The 13,188-nt window shown below is 45.6% G+C and overlaps 1 protein-coding gene across 2 annotated transcripts in view; it reads left to right on the forward strand.

The window, feature by feature from the left end:
* The first annotated feature begins 270 nt into the window (after positions 1-270).
* The window catches only part of IntS2 (integrator complex subunit 2), a 213,099-nt gene continuing 200,181 nt past the window's right edge, over positions 271-13,188 (forward strand). Inside the window, exon 1 of one of the 2 annotated variants that reach the window (XM_068383054.1) lies at positions 271-688. In XM_068383054.1, coding sequence (XP_068239155.1) covers positions 402-688 — 287 coding nt within the window. In that variant the 5' untranslated portion in view covers positions 271-401. The remainder of the gene's footprint in view (positions 689-13,188) is intronic. The other variant, XM_068383055.1, reaches the window with a different exon arrangement.

The raw sequence follows: 13,188 nt of genomic DNA on the forward strand, positions 1-13,188 counted from the left end.
TAACGTATTGGTTTTTGCTATAAAAAATATCACTGAAGCAAAGGAATTGTCATAAAGTAACTTCTTAAATTTCTTTCTTCCATGTTCTATATATTTCAAAGCTCACTTTACTTTCTATTTCTTCTTTCCACTTTTCAGTCTCCCCCTTTCTGGTTTCTGATTTTATTTCTGCCTTGTTCATTCTTCTTGTGTGTCTTATGCCTATACTTAATTCTTCTAAGTACTTTGCAGGTTGTTTCCACCTTTCATAGTTTCCCGCAAGAAGAAGAAGAAGAAGAAGAGGCAAGATTATCAACATTCGACAGAAAGTGCAAAACATTTGGCATCATTAGTGTTTTATGATAACTCTTATCCATGTTAATTAAGATGTAATGTAAAATCTTGTCAATTATTCAAGTGCCATGCCTCCAGTAACAGTTCCAGTATCACCTCGGGTGTTCAAGGCTATCGAGAAGTCTGATATTCAGACTTTATCCTTCTGCAGAGAAGAGGAGATCCGTCCTATCCTACCATGTCTCGTTCGGATGAGCCTAATCGCTCCTTTGGATCACTCGGAAGAATGCATAGCGGGACGCAAAGTCATATTGAGAATACTGTCGGGGATTGAAGTGGTCAATTCATTGGTGGCACTTCTCTCTATTGACTTCCCGGCCCTTGAAGTAGATGTTAAGAAGGAACAGCAACTTCGGTGAGTGAGATGATTATATGCTCTCTCTCTCTCTCTCTCTCTCTCTCTCTCTCTCTCTCTCTCTCTCTCTCTCTCTCTCTCTCTCTCTCTCTCTCTCTCTCTCTCAAATGCCAACATTTTTATCTGTTAAAACAAAAGGAGTAAGAAAACAGAGGGAGAGTCACTAAATGTAGGCTGCGGTTAATGTTGAAGTAGGCGAGGCCTTAGGCCTTTGCCTTACTCGAAATTTTGCTTAAAACTTAGAGACAAATCTGTATTTCCATAATGCATAAAAATTACGGCGAATCTTTACCTGTGCACCATCTAGTACATAATGAATCCTTCCTTGTGGTAAATGTTTACCCATGCACCGTTACTACTATACGTAGAAGGTATATAGGAGCCTTTGTATATCAGTGGCCAGTTCCTCACGCGTTCAATTAAAATGGACATCAACTAACCTAAACTCTCCCCCTTAATCTAACCTACAAGCTGTGTCTTTACCTACTTACCTAAGGGGGGCCTGACGCCCCTCTGCAACCCCCCCCCCCCCTTAGACTACCGTATTATAAGTTAGACATGATAATACATACAAGTGGGTAAAGTTTTACTGTATTACAAATTCATTTCGAACAGGAAATATATGTTTTCTTGTAGTAAATGACATGATTTGACCAAATTTGACCTTCATTCAGGTTCAGGTTCTGGGGCGAGGCATAGCCTTTACAACGGCACCTCTAACGCTTATCTTCTTGTACTGTTTTGTCTTTTCTTCCACATTATGTTCAATACTTCTTTTTTCTTTTCTATATTTGTTTCACTAAATAAAAATAATCCTACTATTTTCTTTGGGTCTTCCTCGTATGGTTGCTGTAGCTCAATTACTTCATTTCTTTCTTTTCTATATTCCTGGCAAAATAACAAAAAATGTATCAAATCTTCCTCCTCATTTTCACAAAAATTACAGTTTACATTCCCTCCATTGTGTCTATTTATAATATTTAGTTTTAACGTATTAGTTCTTGCTCTAAAAAATATCACTGAAGCAAATGTATTGTCATAAATTAACTCTTCTTTAATTTCTTTCTTCCACGTTCTATATATTTCTAAGCTCACTTTACTTTCTATTTCTACTTTCCACTTTTCAGTATCCCACTTTCTGGTTTCCGTTTTTATTTCTGCCTTGTTCATTCTTCTTATTTGTCTTATACCTAAACTTAATTCTTCCAAATACTTTACAGGTTGTTTCCACCATCTTCCTTCTTTTTCTTGAATATCCTGTATAATTATTTTCAGTATTTCCTTCTTTTCATTCAGGGTACGATTTAAGTACTGCAGCTTCCCATCCATCACCCTTGCTTTCATAGAAGATGCACCTATCTCCCCTCTTAGAGCAGTATTAGCTGTGCTTTTAGTGGCACCTAAAATCTTCCTATATACCCCATTCTCTATTCTTTGTAGTTTCTCTATTTCAGTTTCTGTTAGATTTATAACATTTGTTCCATACAAAATAGATGGTAAAGCAATACTTTTCCAGAACGTTTTTCCTATCATCACTTTATTGCAACTTTTCTCTATAACTGTATATGTTAGATTAGCTAATTTTTGTGCCTTTTCTATCATTACCCTTTTCTGAGTTTTAAATATATTCCTACTATTGTCTAGCTTTATTCCTAAGTATGTCAAACTTTCTACTACATTGATTCCCTCTATGTTATCTGGCTTTTCTTTCATATTGTAAATCATAATATTACTCTTCTCTTTATTAATTTCCAACCCACATTTTTTACTAGTTTCTACTAATATCTGAATGTTACGCTTAGCATTATGTATATCCTGTGCAATTATTAAGGCATCATCTGCAAAAAATAATGATTCTATCTTTATTAATTGATTTCTGAAACCGTTTCCTTCCTCTTCTATTTTCTTCATGACAATATACGTAATCAGTTTAAAAAGTGAAGTTGATCCTGTGCAACCTTGTTTAATTCCACTTGTAACCTCCATTTCTTGTTCTATACCTTCTCCTAAGTCAATGCCCGTAGTATCTCCTTGATAAATATTTGCAATTGCACTTATGATTTTGGTGTTAATTTTATATTCTTTTAAAACTTCTATTAATACCTCCCTTTTTACAGAGTCAAATGCTTTGCTAAAATCTATCGCAGTTACTATTAAAGGTTTCTTGTTACTATAGCTCTCTTCCACACAATACTGTAATATAAAGATATTGTCCCCTATCCTGCCTCCACCTGTAAATCCTGCTTGACATTCATTGTCTTCTTCATTCATTCTTATGTGGTTTTCTATTTCCTCTTTCACCATCATCATGAATATTTTATAAGAAATATTTAATAGAGCTATGGGTCTTAAGTCTTTTGCCATTGGCCTTCTTTTCTTTTCAATCATCTTTGTTCTCGACTTCATCCACATATTTGGTTTTTCTTTTTCGTCCAACTCATTTTGATAACATTTCTGTAAGGTTTCAAGACATATTTTGCTTTTTCCTAGTGCCTTATATAGTTCGGGTTTTAGGCCATCTGGTCCTGCCGCTTTTTTTGCCTTTAATTTTCCCAGGCAATTCTTTACTTTTTCTGTTGTGATTTTTGGATTTTTCATTGGTTTTATTTTCCCTTTTGTCACCATTACAAGGTCATAGTGTTCCCTAAGTATGTCCAGGATATTATATTCATCTATTCTTGTTGTATCTTCCTGATGTGCTATTTCATTTTCATATTCTATCTGTATTTCTTCATTCCAAACTGAGTATTTTATTTTCATGTTTACAATATATAGTTTTCCAGTACTTGATTAATTCCTCATTTGTTTCTTCCTTATTTAGCTTATTTCCTTGTTCTCCATAAAGTTGTATAACTTTGCCATGGGCTTTCTGTCTGTTCCTTATTCTATCAATATTCTCCCAGAGTTTATTTTTATCCATTTTTATTTCTTCTGTTACCTTTTTTTCAAATCTAGTAATTTCCTTCTTTATCATTTCTTGCACTTCCCTCTTCTTTTGATCATATCTCTCTTCTAATACATTTTTTACTTCGATGTTGGATTCATTTCTTTTATTTCTGTTTAAATCCTTCCTTTCCTTTATGCCTTTTCTTATTTCATCGTTCATCCAGGGTTGCTCATGTACCTTTTCTTCCTCAAGAACTTTCCTTTTATATACTCTTGCCAATTTTTCTTCTGCAGCCTCTTTTATTATCAGATCCATTCCTTCTATTCTGTCTATTTGTCTATCTCTTACAATTTCCTCTACTCTTGTTGTATATTCTCTTAAACTATTTTCATCTGTCCTAAAGTATTTTACTTCCTCCCATCTTCCTTTATTAAAATTTCAACCGCAAACAAACAGAATAACCAGTTCGACTAACTTTTAACCCTTTTACCCCCTGGCTCTTTGGAACTTTCCAACCCTTAACCCCCTGGGGTTATTTTTTGGGTTATTTTTTTTCAAGCACATTTTGCAGTGTAATTTTTTTAAATTGCTCTAACGGCCTTAATTTTTGTCATACAGAGGTCAGATTGGTCTCATTCTCTTGGAAAATGCCTGAAGATTTTCAAAAAATTATCAAAAATATGCAAAAAAAAAATGTAAATGGCAGTTTTTTTGCAAGGACGTACTGGTACGTCCGTGGGGGTAAAGGGATGAGTTTTGTGAAACGTACCAGTGCATCCTTTGGGGGTAAAAGGGTTAAGTAGCCGAACTGGTTGTTGTTGCTGTTGAAATGAATTTGAAAATCGGTTAAATCACGTTACTTACTACAGGAAAACATATTTTTTCCGTAACTGGAATACAAACCACGCTATTTATGAGGGGTTATACTTTCGGCGGAGTTGAAATGACGAGCCATTAAAATTTAGCGAGGGTTAACTACCCACACCGCTAGTTAGCGGGGTTGCGGGGGTAGCTTGCTACCCCTCCCGTTCACACACCTGTGATTTAGTCACTCAGATCAAGAGCGGTTGTTTCCTCTCTCCCTCCTCGCCTATTCTGGACTGCCATTAATTTTTGTCTTTTAACTTACTTTTTCATATACTTGTATATACTGTACTATGAAAACATTCTTAATGTTTATGTATATATATGTGTTTAGAAATGTGATAAGTTTCCTTTTCAGTGTTTGTGCTGTGTGTGGTACATATACGACAACGACACTTGCGTACATTAGCAAGGCCAGCACAGTTCCACTTCGTGGGGAACGACCTCTCCCTCTTTGGTCCATCGGTCTTCCCGTTGGCATAAAACCGTTAACTCGGCCGCCGCAGGGGAATCGTCATTACCTGGACCCTCTTCATTCAACTATTGTCTTCGCCTTTTCCTTTTTCCTACGGAAATCAAAGATTGACTACGTTCTTTGTCTTCTCGAGGTCGTTCACCTTTACAACAACAGTGTACTATTGGGGAAGCTTCATTCCCGTGCGCGGATTAGGTTGCTCTTCCGATTGTTTGTCCCAATTATTTTTAGTGGAAGTATAATTGTATTTTAACTTTTCAGCTTTTCTCCGTGGGGAGCACTTCCGTTCGGAGGATCAGTGGTTCCCACTATTAGTGAATATGCTTAGCTGATTTAAATAATTGTAATTCTGTTTGTTCCGTAACTGAAATACAAACCATGCTATTTAATATGGGTAATTACTTTCGGCGTAGCTGAAATGACGAGCCAATAGAATTTTTACGAGGGTTTACTACCCCACCGCTAGTTAGCGGGGGTTAGGGAGGGTAGCTTGCTACCGCCCCCCCCCCCCCTCACACACACCTGTGTTGAGCTCACTTTGCTCTCGGCTTGGGTGCTAGACGGACGTCTCCGCTGTCACCCTCGCCTTCTCTGACAGCCATAACTAATCTTTTGTTTGCTTTTTCTTTGACAGAGTGTTTGTGAAGTTGGCCTCTGCGATGTGTAAGTGTCCCGGTTTACCTGACCGCCCTTGTGGTACTTATATGTCGGCGGTCGAAACGTACCCACACACCTTGTGTCCTTAATGTAGGGGCCAACAGTGTGGTAAGAGTAACGTATGTGGTGAGGGTAGGGAGTGGTCTACGTCCCAGTGGGAGAGGTTTTCCTGGCGCCGGAAGAAGTCCAGGTGGGCTATTTCTCCTTTGAAGATTTCTTCAAAAGGAGAAAATCCCAAGGGCTCTTCATCCGTGCCCCAAACCTCCTCCAAAGCTCCCACTCGATCGGTTTCTTCCGAGAAGCTGTTAAGTGGTAGCGTAGGCCGCAGTTCTGTTGACCGATCTCGGGGTTTGGGAGAGGGAGTTGCCTCCCATAGCGAGGCAGCTCCTCCTCCTCCCCCGGGGGAGTATTTAAATTCAATTGTCAATGATTTGTTGCAGCTTTGGGCTTCCTTGGGGCTTGAGGGTTCGCCCTCCAAGGAAGCCTTGTTTGACATGATCAAATTGGGAGCAGCTATCAAACAATCGCCGACTTTAGCAGAGGTTGATCCTCTGTCTATCGTCGACGTTGTTGTGGCAGAGGCTTCTGATGAGTTGTATCAAACCTCTGCTCCTGATGTTGCTGATGTAGCTGAAGGCTTAGTTCCCCCCTCCGAACATCCTTTGAGGGAGAAGTCTTCTCGGGTAGAGGTGGAGAAGAGCCTCCCACCATCACTGTTGGAGTCCTGTATCCCTCCCAGGAGGGAGTCGAAGGACTCCAAGACTATTCCGAAGTCATCCTCAAGGATTAGACCAGAGCCAGCCAACCCCTCGTAGAACGTCCACGAGTCCCCCCAAGAAGAGCCTTTGGGGACAGGAGACTTCGCTACCAGCCCTTCAGGAGGAGAGCTACAGGAGTCAGAGCATGCGTTCTGGCAGGTTCTGACCCTTGAGGAATCTCAATGGGTTCGCGGACCCAGAGATTCCTCCTCGTGAGGGCAAGGACACGGTCTTGGACCGAGTCTTTGGTACTCAAAAACCCTCTAGGGCCAGCGCGGCATTGCCCTGGTCCGAGCTTGCCTCCTCCAGCCATTCCAGCGCCAATAACAAACTCCTCCCGCCTCCTCGTGTCCATCAGAGGAGGTACTTTGACATCATGGAGGAGACTTGTTTAGCTCTTCCCTTACACCACTCTTTGGAAGAGCTTACCATGGAAGTCCCTCTAGAGAGACTCTCCACCCGGCAAGTGTCTTTCTCGGCTACGGAGATCCTTAGCCAGGAGAAGGTGGCAAAGTGTGCCATGCAGGCAACTTCGTGGCTGGACATCTGGCTAGGGTCTCTGGGAATCCTGTTACGATCTGAGGACTTGTCCAAGGAGGGCCATGGAGATCTTTCTACTTTCAGGCACTCGTACCATCGAGTTTCTAGCCCACCAAGTCTCAAACATGTGGGCTAATACCATCTTGAAGCGTCAAGATGCGATGTCTGAGAGATTCCACCAGAAGGTCCCCAGCACCGACATCAGCAGGATCAGACATTCTTCCATCTTGGGGAGGAATCTGTTTGAGCCTAAGGATGTGGAGCAGGTGGCTGAGAGGTGGAGGAAGTCCAACCAGGACTCTCTCCTACAAAGTCCTATAAACCTCCAGCAACCCAACAACCACGCCCTACCAAGACCACGAAACCGGCAGCGGCAGCGAAGACAACAGTGTCAAAGCCTTTTCCTGCCAAGGACAAGAAAGGCAAAAATTCCTCCAGAGGAGGGAAAAATCCTAGAGAGAGTGGCCGAGGTCGCAAACGCTAGGATTGGCAGTCCCCCTGCATGTCCACCAGTGGGGGGATGCCTACAAAGTTGCGCAAGCAGGTGGCAGCAACTCGGGGCCGATTCCTGGAAAGATTTCCGTAATCATTCAAGGATATCGCATCCCATTCATAACATCTCTACCTCCCCTGACAGCGAATCCAGTGTCGTTGAGCTCCCTTGCTATGGAATCGGCAAGGGGGCAAGCCCTTCGGGCAGAAGTCGAGACTATGTTGAAGAAGGGCGCTCTACAAAAGGTCGTCGACGGGTCCCCACTCTTCTTCAGTCGACTCTTTCTGGTAAAGAAGGCGTCTGGAGGCTGGAGACCAGTCATCGACCTCTCAGCTCTGAACAGGTTTGTCAACCAGACGCCGTTCAGCTTGGAGACGGCAGACACGGTCAGACTTGCCGTGAGACCGCAAGACTTCATGTGTACAGTGGATCTGAAGGACGCGTACTTCCAGATCCCAGTCCATCTGTCTTCAAGGAAGTACTTAAGATTCAGCCTAGACAACAAGATCTACCAGTTCAAGGTGCTGTGTTTCGGTCTCTCCACAGCACCTCAGGTTTTCACCAGTGTTCACCCTGATATCGTGGGCACACAGGATCGGCATCTGTCTCCTCCGTTATCTGGATGACTGGCTGATCCTAGCAGACTCAGAGTCAGCCCTTCTTCGACACCGAGACGAACTTCTGGGACTTTGCCAAGATCTGGGGATCATGGTAAATCTCGAGAAGTCTTCTCTGCTTCCTACTCAAAGAGTGGTATATCTAGGCATGATCATAGACACCAATCTCCACAAAGCCTTCCCATCAGATGACAGGATAGCAAGGCTGAGGAGGGTCGCGAGTCCTTTCCTCAGACGAGAAGAACTCCCAGCCCAATCGTGGTTACGTCTCCTCGGTCACCTCTCATCCTTGGCCCGTCTAGTTCCCAACGGTCGCCTCAGAATGAGATCTCTGCAATGGCGACTCAAGTCCCGGTGGAATCAAGGACACGATACCCCGGACGTCATGATCCCTATGGGTCCTGCGGAACGGACGGATCTTCATTGGTGGGTGACAGACGAGAACCTACGAAGGGGAGTGGATCTTCGCGTCCTCCCCCTGGATTTGATGCTGTTTTCGGACGCTTCAAAGAAAGGGTGGGGGGCCCATGTTCTGCACCACAGGACCTCAGGCCTGTGGTCAGAATCCGAAAAGTGTCTCCATATAAATATGCTAGAAATGAAGGCCGTATTCCTGGCCCTTCAACAGTTCCAACAATACCTGGCGGGTTACTCTGTGGTGGTGATGAGCGACAACACCACAGTAGTGGCTTACATCAACAAGCAGGGAGGTACCTTTTCAGAGCAGCTATCCCATCTCGCAGTAGAGATACTGAGATGGACCGAAGTCCACTCGATTCCACTATCGGCTCGCTTCATTCCAGACAAGAGGAATGTGCTCGCCGACAGTCTGAGCAGAGCGTCTCAGATAGTGAGTACCGAGTGGTCTTTGGATTATCTAGTAGCCAACAAAGTCCTGACTTTGTGGGGTTCCCCGACTGTGGATCTGTTCGCTACAGCGCTGAACTTCAGGCTCTTGCTGTACTGCTCCCTAGTCCCGGATCCCAAGGCACTCTGGCAAGATGCCTTCCAACAACGGTGGGAGAACATCGACGTATACGCCTTTGCGCCGTTCTGTCTGGTGAGGAGGGTAGTCAACAAGACCAGAATATCGGTTAGTCTCTCGATGACCCTGATTGCTCCGCTATGGCATCACGCAGAATGGTTTCCAGACCTTCTGCAACTCCTAACGGAACTTCCGAGAGAACTCCCTCCACGACACGAGCTACTCAAACAACCACACGCCTACATCTTTCACAAAGCCATAGCTTCATTTCGACTTCACACCTGGAGACTATCTAGCATCTCCTCGCAGAGAGAGGATTTTTGCAACAGGTTGCGAACAGGATGTCTGGACACCTGTGAAGGTCATCCACAGGGGTCTACCAGGCAAAGTGGCGAGTTTTTTGTGGTTGGTGTCGTGGAAGGGGTATCTCACCACTCGATGCCACTATTCCAGCAATAGCGAAGTTCTTCGTGTATTTGCGAGAAGAAATGTGCCTTTCAGTCTCGGCAGTGAAAGGCTATCGCTCAGCCTTAAGTCTAGACTTCAGGCTCATAGGAGTGGACATTTCTTCTTCGCTGAAACTTTCCCTACTCATACGAAGTTATGAACTTACCTGCCCTCAGTCGGAAGTGAGACCTCCTCCATGGAACGTGGTTCGAGTTCTCAGGTCTCTTAAGAGACCTCCCTACAAATCATTACGCCAGGCTTCAGATCGCCACCTGACTTGGAAGACGGTGTTCCTACTAGCTTTGGCCTCGGCCAAGCGAGTCAGCGAACTTCATGGTCTCACGTATGACATCGCCCATTCAAGGGGATGTGGGGAGGTAACGTTCAGATTCATCCCTGAGTTTGTTGCTAAGACTCAGAATCCGGGAGTGCCGGACCCTCGGTTCGACTCTTTCCAGATTTCGAGTCTTCGTTCTGTAACAGATGACCCAGACCATCTCCTACTGTGCCCAGTAAGGAGTCTGAGGCTATATCTCAAAAGAACGGCTGCAGTTCATCCCCAAGTGCAGGCATTGTTTGTGAGCACTGGGAGGACAAAGAGGAGGGTTACCAAGAATACTATCTCGGCATGGATTCGTAAGGTAATCCATCTATCCCTGAATCCTGTCCCTCCTCCTTCACGTCGCCCTAGAGCACATGATGTCAGGGGCGTAGCTACGTCCCTGGCCTTCAAAAAGAACTTCTCAGTGACGCAGGTTCTACAAGCAGGGGTGTGTAAGCGTCAGACGACCTTCACAGCCCACTACCTGCAAGACGTGACCCACAGGGGGCTCGATACGTTCTCTATCGGCCCTGTGGTGGCTGCACAACAGCTGGTTTAAACCTCAGGCTCCTTAATGGACGAGTAGCAGAAGGTTGAGGGCATTGTTACCCGGTTTTAGTCTAAATGAATGAAAAGGTTTGTCTGGCCCTTATTCTTTTCTTCATCCTCCCCTCTCTTGGGGAAAGCAACATCCTGGGTTCTCTGCACAGCTGACCTCAAACCACTACAGGTAAACCATGTCTCCTTGTGTTCCTAGTATTAAGCTAATACTGTCACGTCCCCATACCCTGACGAGGTGGTATTGGGAGAGTCCTAGCCTAAAGTTTCCATCTAAAGGACTTCAGGTCAACTTCTTAGGACGAGTCACTCTTCAAACCTTCACACACAGCTTACGTAGGCCGCAGCCCTTGCACAGCAAGGTGCTAGCGAGGTGCAGGGACTCCTTATTGTTGAGTGCTGTCACACTCAGACTGAGTCCCCGGGCAAAGCCAAAAGCCAGTACTGGCCGGGACTTACCACCCTTCCTAAGGGTTGAGTCACCCATATTAAATAGCGTGGTTTGTATTTCAATTATGGAACAAATGACAAATTCGTAGGTAATTTGTATTTTTCAATATTAATCTTACCCGATGATCATGTAGCTGTCAACTCCGTTGCCCGACAGAAATCTACGGACGGGATACGCCAGCGATCGCTATACAGGTGGGGGTGTACTCACCAGCGCCATCTGTGGTCAGGTACTCCAGTACTTCTTGTCAACAAAACCTCAATTTTTCCTCTGTCGTGCCGCCGGCAAGACCTACATGGATACGCTGTTGATTTTGGAGTCTTTTGTTCACGGTTTGGTGAAGTATTTGCTCTAAAATTTAGCCTTCGCTGTACAGGAAGCTTTTCCCTTAGCTTAGATAGCTTTTGGAATTAATTTGATTTATTGGTTAATGATCTTTGCTTTACTTTGGAATTCCCCCTTGACTGTTCCTGAAATTCAAGATGTCCGACCACTCTCAAGCTCCTAAATTTATGCGATGTAGTGTTAGGACTTGTAATAGGCATCTTCCGAAGGCCTCTGTTGATCCTCACACCGTATGTTCCGATTGTAGGGGAAAATCCTGTCAATTGGAAGATCGATGTGGGGAATGTGCTGGGCTTTCGGAATTCGAATTTAATGAATTCCTCAAATATACAACTAGGTTAGAGAAGGAGAGAGTTAGGAGGAGTTCTTCTCGCTCTTTGGTTTATTCCTCTCCCCATGCCCCTCAACCTTTTCCTTCCCCTGTGGTGGTGACCCCCGAACCTGCTACGAGTGCTCAGCCTGATATGACGGATATGTTGCGTGCCATTCAGGCTCTTGGTGATAAGGTGGAGTCGTTAGTTAGTGACCACAATCTTCTCTTGGCAGATGTCAAGGAACTGAAAGTGAAGAGTGCAGTGGGAAGTGTTAGTGCCAGTGCTGTGCATAGTGTCAGTGTCAGTGTTGCGCATGAGGATACTTCTGTGCGTGCCAGTCGTCCTCCCAGTCTGGGACCTCTTGCAAGCTCCCAAGCCCAGGGGAGAAGCAACGTCGAAGGACCAAAGGGTTCGGCAGGCCTTGATCGGCGCACAGTTGTATCCTCAGTGGTTGCGGGCGTATCTGCTAGAGATCGTCACTTCCACTCCCAGACGAATGAGCCCTTAAATTCCTCGTCTGCGGAAGAGGTTTCCAGGAGGAAACGCTGGACCCAGGTCTCACGACCGCTCAAACGTAAGGTCCCTTCCGAGCTAGTCCAACGGCCCAGGTGTAGCCACTGGGCCAGTTCGGACTCGCCGCAGTCATCTGATAACTGCACACCTCCCAAGAGAGGTAGAGTGGTGCCTCAACAGGCCTCTGCTCCAACCACTGTAGACCCCAAGTGGTCAATGCTGCAGACTATGCAGTCTCAGCTTGCGGCTTTGATGCAGGAGTATCAGGCAGAGAAGGTTAGCACCCCTCCTCCTGCGAGCGCTCCTCCACCTCTGCGCAGTCCTCCCTGCCAGACGCATGTTCTTGCTGCGCCTCCTGCTTTCATGCGTGAGCTGCCGCATCGGGAGTTGCCGGGTTCCAGCACTATGCGGCAACCTCCTCAACCCATGAGGCAGGAGCCTCATGCTATGCGGCAACCTCCTCAACCCTTGAGGCAGGAGCCTCATGCTATGCGGCAACCTCCTCAACCCTTGAGGCAGGAGCCTCATGCTATGCGGCAACCTCCTCAACCCTTGAGGCAGGAGCCTCATGCTATGAGGCATCCTCCTCAACCCATGCAGCACGAGCCTCATACCATGCAGCAGCCGCATTCCATGCAGCATGAGCCTCATCCCATGCAGCATGAGCCGCATGCCATGCAGCATGAGCCTCATGCCTTACAGCATTCTCTTTTGACCACATCGCATGCTCCTCAGACCACCGCAGAACCTCCCTCACACCAGCCCTCTGCCTTTGTTGTTGCCAGCCCTCAGTCTATTCAGCAGAGGCATGATGATGGATCCGCAAGTACGCATGCACCCGTTCTGCAGGATTCAGCCATTCAGCCTGCTGCTCTGCCTTTGCCTCTCGCTACTCAACTGTCAGGCGATGAGGTTTCTGAGGATGAAGCTGCTCATCTGGATGATCCTCCCTCTGATGTGGAAGGACACAAGTCTTCGCCGCCTTCCTTAGACTTTCGCAAGGTCCTGGCTCTGTTCAGAGAGTTGTACCCTGAACACTTCGTGTCTGCAACCCCTCGTTCTCCTCCCTCCGAGTTTTCTCTGGGCATGCAGTTTACAACGCCTGCCTACACCAAGCTTGTCCTCGCCAGATCATCAAGGAGAGCTTTGAGGGTTTTGGGGGATTGGTTGCAGTCCAAGCAGCAACTGGGAAGGACCTCTTTTGTGTTTCCTCCTCCTAAGCTGGCTTCTAAGTCGGGCGTCTGGTATGCCACGGGAGAGGAACCTGGCTTGGG

Source organism: Palaemon carinicauda, chromosome 11 (assembly GCF_036898095.1).
Source record: "Palaemon carinicauda isolate YSFRI2023 chromosome 11, ASM3689809v2, whole genome shotgun sequence".
Lineage (NCBI taxonomy): Eukaryota > Metazoa > Arthropoda > Malacostraca > Decapoda > Palaemonidae > Palaemon > Palaemon carinicauda.